The 15,702-nt window shown below is 41.4% G+C and overlaps 1 protein-coding gene across 2 annotated transcripts in view; it reads right to left on the minus strand.

Moving 5' to 3' along the window:
• The window catches only part of CLIP4 (CAP-Gly domain containing linker protein family member 4), a 28,104-nt gene extending 21,443 nt beyond the window's left edge, over positions 1–6,661 (minus strand). The window contains exons 1-5 of one of the 2 annotated variants that reach the window (XM_068186052.1): positions 6,605–6,661; positions 5,870–6,016; positions 3,182–3,321; positions 2,256–2,349; positions 1,230–1,391 (exon numbers count right to left, since the gene is read on the minus strand). In XM_068186052.1, coding sequence (XP_068042153.1) covers positions 1,230–1,391; positions 2,256–2,349; positions 3,182–3,321; positions 5,870–6,002 — 529 coding nt within the window. In that variant the 5' untranslated portion in view covers positions 6,003–6,016; positions 6,605–6,661. Of the gene's footprint in view, positions 1–1,229; positions 1,392–2,255; positions 2,350–3,181; positions 3,322–5,869; positions 6,017–6,381; positions 6,525–6,604 lie in introns of those variants that run through there. The other variant, XM_068186051.1, reaches the window with a different exon arrangement.
• Positions 6,662–15,702: the final 9,041 nt, after the last annotated feature.

Raw genomic sequence — 15,702 nt, forward strand, 5'->3', positions numbered from 1 at the left:
TTCAGACTATCCACTGTTTCCATGTCACAGGGCAAATAATTTTATATATTTCCTGAGATTAAAAACATCAGCTGCTTATCCAAGAATTGCCGACTGCCAAGTAACTAGAATGGTTTCCTTGGAAATCTGAGCAAAATCCCATCCCTTCTGTAGGAACTGCACAGGGGGAGAACATCAAATGCAAACAAGGTCTGAAAGGAGACCTAAATTGCTGATGCAAATTATGGAAGCCAGGCTATTGAAATGTGATGCGGACTTAACAACTGTGCAGTCTGATTTTGTCTTTTGTTACTTACCCACACTTGTCACCTCCTAAGCAAGTCACACCAGTAACAGGACAGCTTAGCAATTACCTCCATGGAGATTCAAGATGTGGTAAGCAAGCCCTGGGTACTCCAAAAGCCTACCAGCTTTTTAAACTGCTAATACAGAGTCCCTAGATAAAAAAATCCTTTTGCAAACTAGCACAATCAGAAGAATATTCAGTAGAACAAATGCACATTTGTACAGTTTTAACGATGAAGTTCCCTACTGGTTTTGCTGTCCTGACCAAATGAGAAACAAACAATTCTGATCAGAACCATTTCTGTATTTCCATGTGCATTAGTATAAATAGGGCTCCAGTTACCAATCCTTCACAGTATCATTCCAAAAGGTGTTATTTATTTATGCCAAACACTTAAGTCAAATTGTTCCTTAAACAGGTCCTTCTACATAGCTGAGAAATGGGAAAAACGAGCATGTCAAAACCGCCTCAGGCACAGGTTTGCCACATGTAACTGCCAAATCCCCACTGCTCCTTTAACCTTCTCCCCACATTTCAAACATACTTCTCAATGTTTAAGCATTAAACATTCACAAGATTTTACTAGAATAGTTGTAAGCAACCTTAAAAACCACAAGATTTTAGTAGAATAATTGTATCTTTGGCTTTCTGCAAACATTCTCTTAGTTCTCAATAATTTAAGATTAACCTGTTTGCTTTCCAGTCTATTTGAAACTTCAGTTGTCTTGTACAAAGCTCATGTTTAAAAAACAACAATGGAAACAGTACAGTAAAGCACTAAAAAACAGCTTAACAGAAAAATGAACCAATGAGGCTGAAAAAAATAATAAGAAATTATTTATGTATAATGGATAAATGAACACCAGACTTACAGACCAGAATACACCAGCTTAGGATCTACAAAATATGGACAACTACAAGAAACAAAGGTCACAATGCCTACCTTTTGGCTTGGCATTTTTCAAAATAACACTGATCAGTTCTGGAACATCAAAGTAGGCAGCATAGTGCAAGGCATTCATATTTGTCCAGCGGCTGCGCAAGCTGCTGTCAGCACCCAAATCAATAAGCTGTGTTGCAAATTTTACAGCAGTTTCCACATCACCTGCAGGGTATTTTTTGTTAAGTATGCATTAGTGACTTACTTACTTGACCTCAAAAAACACATACACATCTATGTGTAACACAAAACATACATTAAGCCCTTCAAGCTCACAGCAGAACTACATCTTCTTCTTTAGGATTAGGATACAGAAATCTTATCCCTTTATCATAAAGGGCTGAAATCTCTAGTGTATAACACTATCTGCTTTTCTCTAATGTAAATACTGTGTCAGCCATCAAACCCAGGAGTTTTAGTATCTGATAGATGAAAAAGAATTGCACATCACAATGCTGAAGTTTATGTTAAAAGATCTGCCATCACCAGGGAAGATGACCTATGCCAGACTTCTATCAAACTCAGAGGAGAAGTGGGCTCAGGTCAACAAAAAAGTAACAAAACACAGAAAAGTTAATAGGGGTGCTCAGAGTTAAATGTGCTCCGATTTCCAGTATTTATGACCATAATAATGCAAACAAAGTTTATTTCTCTCTTCTGACATGAACAGGGTGAAAGACACAAAACAAAAAGAACAGCCAGTCACCTAAATGTTCTCCTCTAAAAAAAACTGCAGCAAAAACCACAGCAAACTTGCAGCTTGCACCTCAGTCTGAAACTGCCTTTGCTACATGAAATATCTGTTTCAGCTGGTACTACAGTGTGTAAATACCTACACCACTAACTCAGCTTGCTCCCCATGGCTACAGCTGCAGTTCTGCATCTTCCTTGCTCATGGACACTACAAGCGATAAAAGCAAGCACAAAAAAAAATCTACTGCAAGGAAAAATTCTGTAAGTGTCAGTGGGATAAGCTTATGTGAGTCAATTAGGTTTTTACATCTATAATGACTTTTTTTTTTTACTCACCAATGCCATGAGCGCCTGATTTGCAAGTGTAATGCAGGAGGGTCATATCAGTCAGTCCATCTCTGTCATTCACATTGCAACCCCTTTTAATGATCTGACAGGCAAGTGGAAAATGAGCACATTTTAGCTCTGGCATATCTCTAATTTCCTAAGTTATTTCAGATATATTGACTCCTGGATTCATTGCAATGGCTAGTAACAAAGAAGCCTGCCAGAAAAGACTCTTAACTGCAGAACTGAGCAACATACACAAATGTAATAAATAGCATTATAATTAACCTTCATTATTTACAGATTTAATAATTATTTATATTGTTCCTTCTAACATATAATTAACATGCTAAAAAGTTAAGCAGTTAACTGCATGAGAAAAGTATTTATGAAGCTCTCCCCTTCTTCTTTGATCTCTCAACAATTACCCACCCCACTCCTACACACCCCCAAAAAGAAGCCCCCAGTTATAATATGATAGGGTTAATCTTCACTACACTTCCCCAGAAAAATCTGTAATCCAGAAGAAAAATAAAAAAGTAGGATGGAAATACTAGAAACACATTTTGTGCCTTGGAAATATTGCCCCTAAGGTCAGGCTTTAACAATAGTTTCATATATTTTTCAGGTTTGAGTTTGGGATTACTACTAAGTAGGAAACTGAAACACCAAGGTGAAGGGTCTCAACACAATTGCCTTGAGAGAAACATTGTTTATACCAACTATGCAAATGTACTGAATTTTATCCATCAGCTTTCTTTTTCCAAATGAAATCTGACATGTGGAATACAAGGCATGATCAGTCACTACTTGTTAAAAGGCAGAAACTGTATCTACATTTATGATTAATTCTGCTTCTGAATGAAATGGTTTTATTCACTGTCAACACAGTATTTAACACTGAGAGCACTCACGGATCTTCATTTGTATCTCACCTCATTCCCAATAATATCGATATTCTGCTGGACCTGTGGAACCCACTGCCTTAAGATAGCAAACAGTTCAGAAACTGATGTTTTGGGGTCGAAGAGTATTTCTTGGCATGCTGCATCGTTGGGATCGAAGAAGGAAAACTCTGTTAAAAAAGAAAAGAGACATTATATAAAATTTTGACATTGAACATGCATCTCGTTTTTCAAACTCAGAGGCCAAGAACAGCAGAAAGAAAACATCTTCCTTCTTTTTCTTCCATCACAATTTACATGGAACATACTAAAATATAAACAGACACTCTAATCAGGAAGGCATTCTGTGACCTCTGCTATTTTCAGTATTTCATGAATGCATCAATCCCAGTTGGTGGCACCTGCAGAAAACAAACACCTTCAAAAATTAAGACACCAAACCAAGACCAAGAAAAAAACACTTTTGAAGATTTTAAGCCTCATGATCTTTCAGGTAACCCAAACTGTTAAACACCTTATTATAAAAGTATATGTCACATTACTCACAGGTGTGTGTGTGTGCTTGTATATACACATATCCTCTATTTTTAATCTGTGGAATTTCTTCCAGCTCTGGAAAATTACATGAAAGAATCTGGATAGCAGTGGCTATGAGGAGAGGGAATGAAAGCAGAGTCTACTGCCATCAGCAAATGAATCATGGCAAACACTGAACTTTTACCCCTGCTGCAGCTATCAGGGAGCTGCCTTTTAAATAGGTTTTGGATAAATGTACAACTCAGCTCACATCCATTGCAGATTCACAGCTCTCAGACAGGAAAGACAGGTTAAGCAACACACACCATCACCCATCTGGGTGTGTGGCATGGCATAAACCACCCCTGGGTGAATCATCCCAACCTTTCCCCAAAAACAGCATAGCTGACCTCTAGATTGGATCAACAGATAAAAGCACATACTGAGTTTGCTTCCTGGCTATTTGGAGCTCCTCAAACTCCAATCGCCTGGATTCAACAAGAATGGAAAAGGAGGACAAGTTTCACTGATATTTACCATTAATTTTTATTTGCACCTAGCATATAAAAAACCCCAACCCATTTATCTCCCAGCACTACACGAAGTATGCTTCTTCCCTACATCGCATGCATCAACACACATCTACTGATTTATCCACTAATATTTACCTTCCACATAAACCACAGTTGATCTACACCTGAAAGCTATGAAGTAAACAACTAGACAACAAGATTAATGATCTTGCACAATATTCACAGTTCTTACTCTACCAGGAAGATTTCTAGTCACAAACCCAATCCAAATTATCTATCAGAAATCAACTCTTACAATCAGCATGGTAGAGTAAAAATCTGACACTGCATCAAGGATTAATACAACCACTCTAAGTGCTTAACAGGTGATCAGCTGTAGTCTTTGCAAACCAAACCAATGCTACAGAAAACCTGTTAAAGCAATGAATCCCATGAAAGGATGGCAATGGCATCTAGATACCTTAAAATATTACTTCCTCCCCCTCTGTCTTTCCCAAGTATTGATCAGGAAGGAAAAATAAATGCACTGAATGTAAAGACCAAGAATCTCTCTGCCACGTCCTTTACACGGATTCAGCAATGTTACTGTTACACAGGTGACAGCAATCTCCTATTAGAGGATTTTATTTAATGAGTAGAAAATGGCAGAAACCAGGTAGAACACATAGCAGTGAGATCACAGGGTTATTAGAAGATACCACAACAAAACAATGTTTAAAGAAGGCAAATGGAAACTTTATCTAAGGAATAAGAAAGTAGGATGGAATAAATCATGGCACTACTTATAGCAGAGTAGGAGAGACAAGTGATGAGAACAGGGCTAAAGCATGTAACGACAACTTCATGCACTGTAATATATCATATGGAACACTTACATTCCCAACCTGAGCTAACTTATAAAATGGGTCTCGAGAATGCTGAGTCTGTCAAAGACAGACCATTACATGTATTTATATTTCCTGAATACAGCTGATTGCTCTAATCAATGCATGGGAAACAGAGGTAGAAGGAATGACTTTTAAAGTATATAGATGCTATTAGTATCTTCTGCAACATTCAAAGGCATTATAATTGCAGCTATCAGTGAAGCTCCTTACCTACAGTGACATTTTAACACATTATACACTGTTATAAATTTTATTATAATTTATACATGTGAAGACAGTTACTGAAGACAAACATTATTCTGACAGCTGACCGCTGATACTTGGTATAATTTTCTACCACTCACTTTCCAGTCCTCACCACCACAAAAACGTACACTTCCAACAGAAATATCCTCTTCTAGTACATCATTTACATACTAAAGCACAAGAAAAAGTGTAACTCTAGAAGTTTTAAATGTGAGTAGATTAACTTCCCTTACTTACTCCAATTTTACATCTTAACCCAATATCCAATTCTACACTGAGAAGTGAAAGAAGTACAAACATGAGCACACATGCACAGAACTGTACAAAGGAAAACATATAATTTATAGTGTATGCAATAAGAAAAATGGAAAAAGCATGGGTCTTCATCTTTCATTTCATTTAACAGAGAATCCATTTAATAAGAAGAAAACTTTTTCTGTAAAGAAATAATTAAGAGTTGACAGCTTTTCTTAAAATTTATTATTCAAATTTATTCTCTGCTGATCACAAATTGATTTCCTGTTTAAAGTACATACCACAGTCTGAAGGCATTGGTGCTGCAGCAATAGAAAAAGTAACAGATGTTTCAGAGTTTGGGAATAAGAATCGTTCTCTTTCAATGAGGGAATCTCCTTCGAAGGAAGGTTGTGGAATATCCTCTATGGTCATCTTCTAGAAAGCCACTTTAGGAGGAAAAAAAAAATCAATAAATAACCTCATTGGAAATACTCTGGATTGGTTCTATCATAGTAAGATATAATGAGCAATGAGACTATAATCTTAAATTTGTAAAAAAACTATTATTGCCATTACATTCTTACAAACTAATACATTAACTCAGCCTGTAGAGTATGGTGTCAAGGTTAGCCAACTTCTAGTTTTGACTTTCACCACTAAACTTGCACATAACTGATGGAAAACATCATACTTCTCCCCAGTTTCCCACTTGAGCAGTAAAGAAGATATTAATGCTCTAATTAGCAACCACACACAAAATAAATGGATTAGTGTGTGTCACAGCTTTATGAAAACGTGAAGCATCAAGTACCTGCCCTCATACTCTGCATGCACATTCCCTCCCTTCACCATGAGCAAGAACATGCTGCCAGCTACTGCTGCCTCCTCTTTTTAAATTCTTAGCTCTTTCATCTTCCCACACACAGCTGCAGACAATTCATCCCCGAGTGACTCACTCCTGGACTCACGATTCCGATTCCGTATCAGCTCCTTTCCCAGCTCTTCTCCTGGATGGCTTAAAATAGCACACTTACCACAGCCTTGGAACCTTCACCCTCGTGCTGCTTCCAGTCAACTTCCCAGGCCTTACAGCAATCTAGCAGAGAGAATCAAGACTAAATGGGAGTAGAGTTATGGTGACAAAATCTAACAACCAGCCCAAGTCACATCCTTAGTTATGGTTCACAGGTTAAGATGAGAGGAAAGCTGGTTACCACTTATAAGACAGTTTATCAGGCAAATCCATTAACAAATAAAAAAAATCATTATTCTTAACAGAAACAGACATGATCAGCTGACAAACTGAAATTCTGCATCTTGAGAATAATCATTATTACACAGTTAGGGTAAAAGCAATATTTCTACTAAGCAACCTACATTTGTATTCTGGAGACTGCTATACAGTGCTTTTCTTAGGAATTTGTTTAGCCAGTCTGCTTGACAGAAAGAAGCCATGGAGCTTGAAGGAATGTTTGTTTTTATTACATTTAATTTATACCCAAGTAAATATGAAAAACTAAAAGAAGACTTATTTTGTTTTTTTGTATCTAACACACAACAAGCTACATGAGTAGATTTAGTGTGATATTTCCCCAAATAAATCTGTCACACTGCTTGGGACCTCACAATCTACATGCTAATATAAAAAACATTTTAGCATTAGCAGATGCTAATTTTGAAGTAAATAAATTAAAGCCTCCTCTTCTTGCCCATCATACACAGTTCACCTTGTGCTCAAGTTGGAAATAAAGGTCCACATGAAAAATGCTAATTTTTCTGCCAACAACTTTATTTCCTTAGTCTTGTACAGCTGTACAAATTCATGTTCTGGCATGATGATCAAGGAGGAGGCCACTGGAAGGACAGGACTATTTTTTCCCACAGCATTATCAAATTGCATTGGCTTACGTGTTCTTTTATTCAACAAGGCAAAAAATATCTCCAATTATTTCAATTAATATTTTCTTACAGTCAGGAAAAGTTAAGAGTTTACATTTCAAGAGCTTAATAGCCATCATAAAGATGACAGCTTTCTTGTGTGAAGGACCAGGAAGACCCTTAAGCTGCAAATACCTAATTAAATTGCTTTTAAAGGGCAACAGTGAAATAAATCTGCTATAATCTGATATTTCTTCAGAGGCTATTGCAAAACACAACAAAGATTTGTAAAACACATGAATCCACAAGTTTCTCCCGGGCAGCACCTCAGAGCTCTCACGAAATGCACAAAGGAACAAGTAATATGCATGAATATAGAAGACATATTAGCTGAGCCTCTTAAGCTGGAAAAAGACACAATAGAAATTAAAAGCTTTTTGCACAGTCCTACACTGAGGGAACAAAAGGAGCACAGCGAAAAGTAGCCAGACCTGACTGAGCAGATGGTAACAGGAGAATGTGAGATTTTGTGAAGTAGGACAACGTAAGTTACTGCAACTTGAAATCAACGCAGCCATTTCAAAATTAATACAAGAAAGAGTGTTTATGGCACACAGGAAAGCACACCAAACACAACACAACCTGTGCAAGTATTTTATTCTGCAGGGCCACAGACAAGAACACCATCTGCGTTCTGCCAAAGCACAGCAGGCAGGGAAACGACCCGTGCTGTCAGGTAGGCAACACCAAGTCCCAAGGGCTACAATGCGGATGCTGACCCAACTCCATAAAGAATGAATTTACATGTCCACAGGAGTGCCAGCACCTCCAGGGGCAGTGTGCCCCCCTTGACACTGCGGGGCTTTCATCTGGCCCTAGAACGTGGCACGTGTCACCACACAGCACCGAACCACGCCATGTCAAGACGACACATTCTGCACCCACAGCTACCTCCAGGGGCTGCCAGCTCAGCTGTGAGAGCTTCCCAGCCAGCTAACACCACACACACAGCTGGAAAGGCAAAGGGAAAGGCTCAAAACTATTTCAAAGTGAAAAGGCATCCCCACGCCATCCTCATAATGAGTTCTGTTGTAAATAAAAACAAAACTGCCTGAGGTAGTAACAATACCCAAGACATACTTCCGACCAAGATTCAGCTGGAAAGTCCTGGTGCAATGGAATGGGAGGCCTTCCAAAAGAGTAGTGACTTTCCTGTATTAGCAAAAGAGTTTAGAGCACAAACTATTAGAGAAATTACATGAAAGAAAAGACAGAATACTTCTGTTCATAGCACTGCCAAACTCCCACTGAGCACATTTTAGCATAGCAGAGAGTATTATACTTACTATTTGCCAGCCATATGTTCTTCCAAGTGAATTATATCTGAAAATGAAAAAGCAGAAATATCAGGGGAAAAAAACTTCAGAGTCATAAGATGTACACACCCTTTTGCTGACAAAACTGAACAGCAACTACAGGTTTCTTGATATCCACACATTACACAGGAATGCATGGTAGCTCTGCAGATACATATAAAAAACTTCCATAATAGAGGATCCAACGTCTTCATGTACTCTAGTTGGTAATTTGTGTTAAAGCACAAAGCTTTCTTGCAAGTGCTGTAAAAACTTGCAAATGCTAAAGCACTTCAAGCTGTAACTTACAGTTGTTCTGGGCTTTGATAGCTGAACCTGTCACAAATGTGATGCTATTTTTGACAACAACTATGTATAATGGACTCCTTATCATGTACTTAGATGTGCTCAAGAAAAATTAAGTTCAGAGAACAAATTTCTTGCACATACACCAGCTGCCCACTTCAGAACATTTACAGCACGGCTGGTAGACATGCTACACACACATAGGTAAACCCAAGATTTGGGTGGTATGCAAGGCCCTTTGGCAACATGGCAGTGTTTTCACAGATTCACCAAATTGTCTGGGTTAGAAAGGATCTCAGGAAATCATTCAGCCCAACACTCCTCCAAGGCAGGGTGACCTGGAGCAGGTGACACAGGAGCATGTCCAGGTGGGGTCTGAATGTCTCCAGGGAGGGAGACTCTACAGCCTCCCTGGGCAGCTGTGCCAGTGCTCTGCCACCCTCACTGTAAAGAAATCCTTCCTCAAGCTGAGGTGGAACGTCTCGTCTTTCAGTTTACAGACACTGCTCCTCGTCCTGTCGCTGGGCACCACTGAAAAGAGCCTGGCACCGTCCCCTTGGCACCTGCCTTGGCGATATTTATATGCACTAACGAGATCCCATCTGTCTTCTCTTCTCCGGACTGCACAGGCCCAGCTCCCGCAGTCTCTCCTCATAAGAGGAGACCCGCTCCAGACCCGCACCCTTGTGACCTCCGCCGGACGGGCGCTTGGACGAGCGGGCAGTGCCCGGGAGCTCAGCTGCCCGCTCACAGCTGCCCGGGCCACCTCCCTCCCAGCACCCGGGCAAGCCCCGCTCTCCCGGGGCGCTACCAGAGCGCACCCCCCGGAGCCGGGGAGCTCCGGCCGCCGCGGGGACACGCGGTGACACCGCCCCGGGCCGCGCCCGCCCCCGGCCCGTGTGCCGCAGCCGGGCGGGGGGGCCAGGCCGGCCGCGGCCCGCCCGCTGCGGCGATCCCTGCACCGCCACCCCGCCCCCCACTACGCGCCGAGGGAGGATGGGAAGCGCCGGGAGAGCGCTCGGAAAACACCGGGAGAGCGCCGGGAGAGCGCTCGGAAAACACCGGGAGAGCGCCGGGAGGCGCCAGCCCCGCCCCAGCCCTACCTGCTCCGGCCGAGCGCAGCGCGCGCCGCCCGGGCCCGCCCGCCGCACAGCGAGGCCTAAGCCTCGCCCATCGCCACCGAGCCACGCCCCTTCCTACCCCTCCGGCCAATAGGCGGGCAGCGCGCCCCGCCCCGACAGGCAGACCACGCCCCCCGCGGCGGCCGGGCGGGAGCGGGAACGCGCGGCGGGAACGCGCGCACCCGCGGGAGCGGTGCGGGAATGGGACCGGCGGCTGGAACCGGACAGGAACCGGGCTGGAACCGGGCTGGAGGCCACGCGGCACCACTGACACGTCTCAGCCCTCGGCGCAGGCGTCGGGACTCCCCGGCTGTCTCAGTAGCCAGGGGGAGGAACTCCTAAGGAGGATTTTCAAAGGGTGCTCGTCCCATGCTGTGAAATCTAATGAGGATCCAAATCCCAAAGGATTGGAACTCTCCGGGAAACGCCTACGGTGGTAAACCCACCTTCGTGTTTGAGCCCAGGCTGTATGAGGGGAATTGGACCTGGATAAAACCTCAGCCAAGTCCTGCTATGTGTTTGTGCTCTGCTTGGGTCACTGTTAAATAAACATAACTGATGTTTACAATCAGGATTTTGGTGTTGTTTTTCCAGTGATGATATTAAAAGGGGTGGGGGCAGGACAAGTAATAGGAGTGGCAAGTGGAAATTTCCTCAAGTGAAGTGCTGGAAAGGTCAAGAGTTGACAATTTTTTCAGCTCCCAGAGACTCCAAAACTGAAAGGAGAGCATTGAATTGCAGTTGTGAGAGTAAACGTGTTATTAGATGGCTACAAAAAATCTAGGAAATTCTTCCACTACTTAGAATGTTCCATACCTTGGAAAAGACAAAGAGAAAATATCCCAGGAAAAAGCAGACCTGCTGCTTTCACCTCAAGGCTACTTAGGTTCAAACTCTTTTTATAAAGACAAGCATGTAAGCAAGCTCAAATGTGAGCTTTGTACTGGCAGTCAGTGTTTGCCTTCTTTGAGATGCTCAGTGCTCTGAGCAAAGGAAATGTTTTATTGCTGACACTGAATAACAGACTTCAGTGAAGAGCCTGGAATGGAAATTATTAGCAGTTCTTCTGGAGAATGGAATTTAGGAGAACTTCAACGAAGGTAAAGCACAGGCCCAGGGGGAAACCATGTTAAATGCAAAGTACTGACCTGAGGGAGGCTACTGATGACATCCTGGGATGTTATCCTTGGAACTAATCTTTGCTTCATGTTTTCCTTTAATGTTTTTTTGGAAAAAAAAAACAGCAAACTGATGAGATGAAAAAGCAAAAAAGAAAGAATTGCTGTTAGAAAGGAATGAACTGATACAATACTGAGGTATGGGATCATTGTATGGAAGTAGCTGAGGAACTGAAGGATGAGAGGCAGCTACACAAGGGGCATCATTACCAATATGAAGCAACGGCACAAAAATCCAACACTTATCTTGGGATGTGTAACTGGAGAGTTGTGGCAGGGAAGTGAACTGTTTGTGCCAGCAGGCCTGGCCATCTCCTTGAGGAATCACGTATTGCTGTGAGCACCCTTCTTCAGTGAGCAGCAGCTAATCCAGCATTCCTACAGAGGGTTTGTCAGCACAGCCAAGGAAAAGAACAGTCTGCTTCAGGAGGTTACCAGAGCACAGCTTGTTTGATGCAGCAGAATGAAAGCTGAGACAGAGGATATAGTTGCCATCTGCCATAAACCATGTAAAATGGGGTGTGAATTCAAAGGTGGTGTTGAATATGGGGACAAAACTGTGTGTGGGTTTTTTTTTTTTTATGCTAGAAAATGAAAGCAAGGACCAAACAAAGTGTTGCAGGTTCTAGAAAATCCTTCTGATCAGGCCAGCAATGGCAGAACCCCAAACATCTCAAGCTCAAAGTGAGTCCTGAGTGCTGCAGCTGCAGAGGAGGCTGGATGTCATTGCCTGACAAAACCCCTGCCCGTCTGGACTTCCACCTCTGAGCCCTACAATGGAAATTTTAAAATAATATATATTTAAACCACTTTCTGTACCTTAGCACATTGTCTTTTTCAGCCACTCCTACAAGCCAGGATATGAATGAAGATAAAAGGCCTGTTCAGCCTATCCTGTCTGACTCACTTGGTGCTGCCATGGGCAGCCAGGCTGCTGAACACCTGGAGATCTCAAAACAATGGGCTGCACCAGCTCTGACCACCTCGGGAGGAAGACGTGGAAACAATGCTTGTGAGCAACAAGCCTGTTTCAACTGAAATATTATTTCATTTTTTGTCTCTTCTTCAGGCAGAAATAGAGCATTGTTAACCAGTTCATCTCCAGAGATTTACATCTCGGAGGAAAGCAATCATTAAAATGGCTCAGGAAGGCATTGCAGCTTCAAGCAGAGCCACTCTGGAGCAAGGCTTAGGGCAGCAGGGAGGTTCTGACAGTGAGTGTGCACACACACTGTGGCTAGAGACACTCTCTGAGAGAAAGCCAGGAGGAATCCTGTGTTTACCTCAGTTTTCAGGGAAAGCCTGAGATGCTCTAGATAAGGAAACCCACTGGGAACTGGAAAAGGCATAAGGCTAAATAGCTGCACTCTTTTCTGTAGCATCTTGGGATATTTTTCAGGAACACAAATTCCTGGACTTCACTTCTAGATCCAAAATCAATACTACCACCTTCCATTAGGAAGTGCTGCAGCCCTTGCCAGCCAGTTAAATTGCCAGTCCCTCACCTGAAAGGAACTCGCTTGCCTTGAAATTGCTCCACAACCATAAACCTGCTTTCACTCATGAGAACTAATGTAACTGTTGCCAAGGCCAGTGGAACCCTCTCCTTTTAATTTTCTAGATTTGCATATCTCTGGAAATCTATGCTTAAAACTTCATGCTGTTTCACGCGATTCTTTGCCCTAACTCTCATCTTTTGGCTGTCACTGCCTTACCCACTGAAACCAACAGTGAATGCATTGGTTGAGGCAGATAGCAAGCACCTAAAATATTGGTGGAATGCCAAGCAAAGAGAAACTCTGACTGACTAGAACACACTTTCCAAAAATAACAAACAAATTTAACTATGTCTCACAAAACTACTGCTGATTCTAGTCATACAATTTTTCTTGACCTCTTTGGGTCACCTGAGTATAGCAACAGCCCTGTGCAGGCAAACCCCCCAAAATTATTCTCTTTAGTTTTCTACTCATATTTCTTCCTTCATTAATTCCTTTATAAAGTATTTTTGCTGGAGAGGGAAGCCTGTTTCCTAGCTGTTTTCAAGAACTTTTTTTTAATTGTTCTTCTGCTGTTTAAAAAATCCAGATGTTTTTGCAAAACAGGTTTTTGAAAGCATTGGCGTCACATTTATTGCCTCATGCAATCAGACAGAACCACTTTAAAGAGAAGTTAGAATTAAAAAAAAAAAAAAAAAAAAGACAGCCAATTCTGAGACATTTATCACTGGCCCAGAATCAAGATGAATTTTGTCTTTCACTTGCATCATCACCACTAGTAAAAGCTCTGTATAGATTCACTGGTTCTATTCAATTATTTGCAACTACATTTCCTTCAAACCATGGTACTCCTATTCTTTACCACTGTCAACAGGTTTCCAAAGAGGAAACAAAATGAAGCTTCCTACGTATCTCTGCAAGTGATTACAGAAAGGAGAGAACCCACTCTATATCCCAAACTAGTGTCAGCTGTGCAGGAGAAGCTGAAATAACTAGAGACTATTTCTTATTTACTTAGGCCAACAATATGAACAGCTCCTTGCTTATATTCAATTTGCTCACACAAAAGAAGAAAAAGGGCATCTCTTTGAGAGTAAAATAGCTCTTTAAAATTGTTGTTATCACTCAAGTTCTCCATAATTCCTCAGTGAGCTCTTTTCCACAAATACAAACCTTAGATTTCTAAGACTTGGTGTAATCATTTATGTGCATTACCTATTTTATCCTCTCTTTTTTGTATGATCATGAGATAAAGTATTTTCCTTATAATTTTTTGTAAGGTAAAGCTTTGGGATTTTCCTGAAGCGCCTCAGAAGTATAAAGAAATATATGCCTACTTGATAATAAGAGTATTGATAAGAAAAATGCAGCTACATAAGTGTTTGGAAACAGGCACATCAAAGATCTCACAGAAGCTAATAAATCTGGTGCAACAATAAATAGTCATATTGCATATACATGCAGACAGCAATGAAAGCCAGGATAAAACAGATTCCTTGTTAAAACACATTTTCTATGAGCCTGAATCTTGATTTAGTAATAAATAAATGATAAAATGTGTATTGGTTTACTATTAGTATTTAAAATAATAAATGGCTGCATAATTAATAATCATAAACCAGGATTTTGCAGTTTTTGACTATACATTTATTTCCTGTAAGATGTTAATGCATGGTACGAAAATAAGTAGAACAAAAATCCAAAAGAAAAATAACATGACTGATCAAAGGCAAAGGGAAGAAAAAGAACCTGCTGAATACTACCACCAACACACAAAGAGTTAATTGCCAAAATTCCCAGTGTGAGCAATGGAGCTGTTGGAGCTGCTTTGTGAAAAAAGACACCAGAGATTTCATAGCACAAATATTAAGCAGCTACACAGAAATGCCTCTCAAGTCACACTGGAAGCAGCAGAGGGACATCAAGGCTATTTTCTTGTTCTCCTGAGTTTTCCTAGGCTAACTCTGGAGGGCTACAGCATCCTGACCATTAGCATCACCAGGATGAAGCAGCTGCCTAAGTCTACTCCACTTCCCCACTTTGAACACATTAGATACATGTCAGAAAGGGAATACAGAAAGTGTTGGGATGGTTCTGTACAAAACACATTGTGGTGAGACACAGAAGCAGCCAGAGCCTAAGCTGAATGATAGGTCAGAAGCAGAGTCAGGAGGTTATTGCCTGATGCTTCCCAGAGAAGTCTTGTGGGAAATGACTATGTCATCATGTACATTCACTGCAATGTATGTGTTCCTGAAAAATTACTCTGGAGAAAGCACATAGAGTTCTAAAAATCTTCCTGGGAATGACTGTAGTGCCTTCTTGCCTGTAAAACAAGGTGATTTTGCTGCCTCTGCTGAAAAGATAAAAAGATTTGAACAATAGGGCTACAGAGAATAACAACTTCCCTCACAGACTGCAGTCCAGCCCCGAGGAATCAATCACGTGAGCAGTTACTTAAAGTCTGAGAATGTTTCATAGGCTGGGCAGCATGTAAAGATTTGTGGGAACTGGGCAAGATACACATGACCATGCAGGTGGAAATTGCTAGAGAGAAGCTGTAGACTTCTAGTCAGCGTTTGAGTTGGCCACTGTTGTCTGTAACCCCTGCAACACTGAGGAAGGGCCACCTTCAGTACAAAAGCTGTGTCTGGAAATTAAAAAGCAAATCCATTTTGGCCAGACTGAGTAGTGAAGAGGAAGGTTGGAGGTGGTTGCTTCCACGTGCCACCCTTCACAAATAAATATTTGGAAAAGACAAGTATCTTCTGCCTCATCCAAGTCCTACTTTGGCT

This window comes from Anomalospiza imberbis, chromosome 3 (genome assembly GCF_031753505.1).
Source record: "Anomalospiza imberbis isolate Cuckoo-Finch-1a 21T00152 chromosome 3, ASM3175350v1, whole genome shotgun sequence".
NCBI classification, from domain to species: Eukaryota; Metazoa; Chordata; class Aves; order Passeriformes; family Viduidae; genus Anomalospiza; species Anomalospiza imberbis.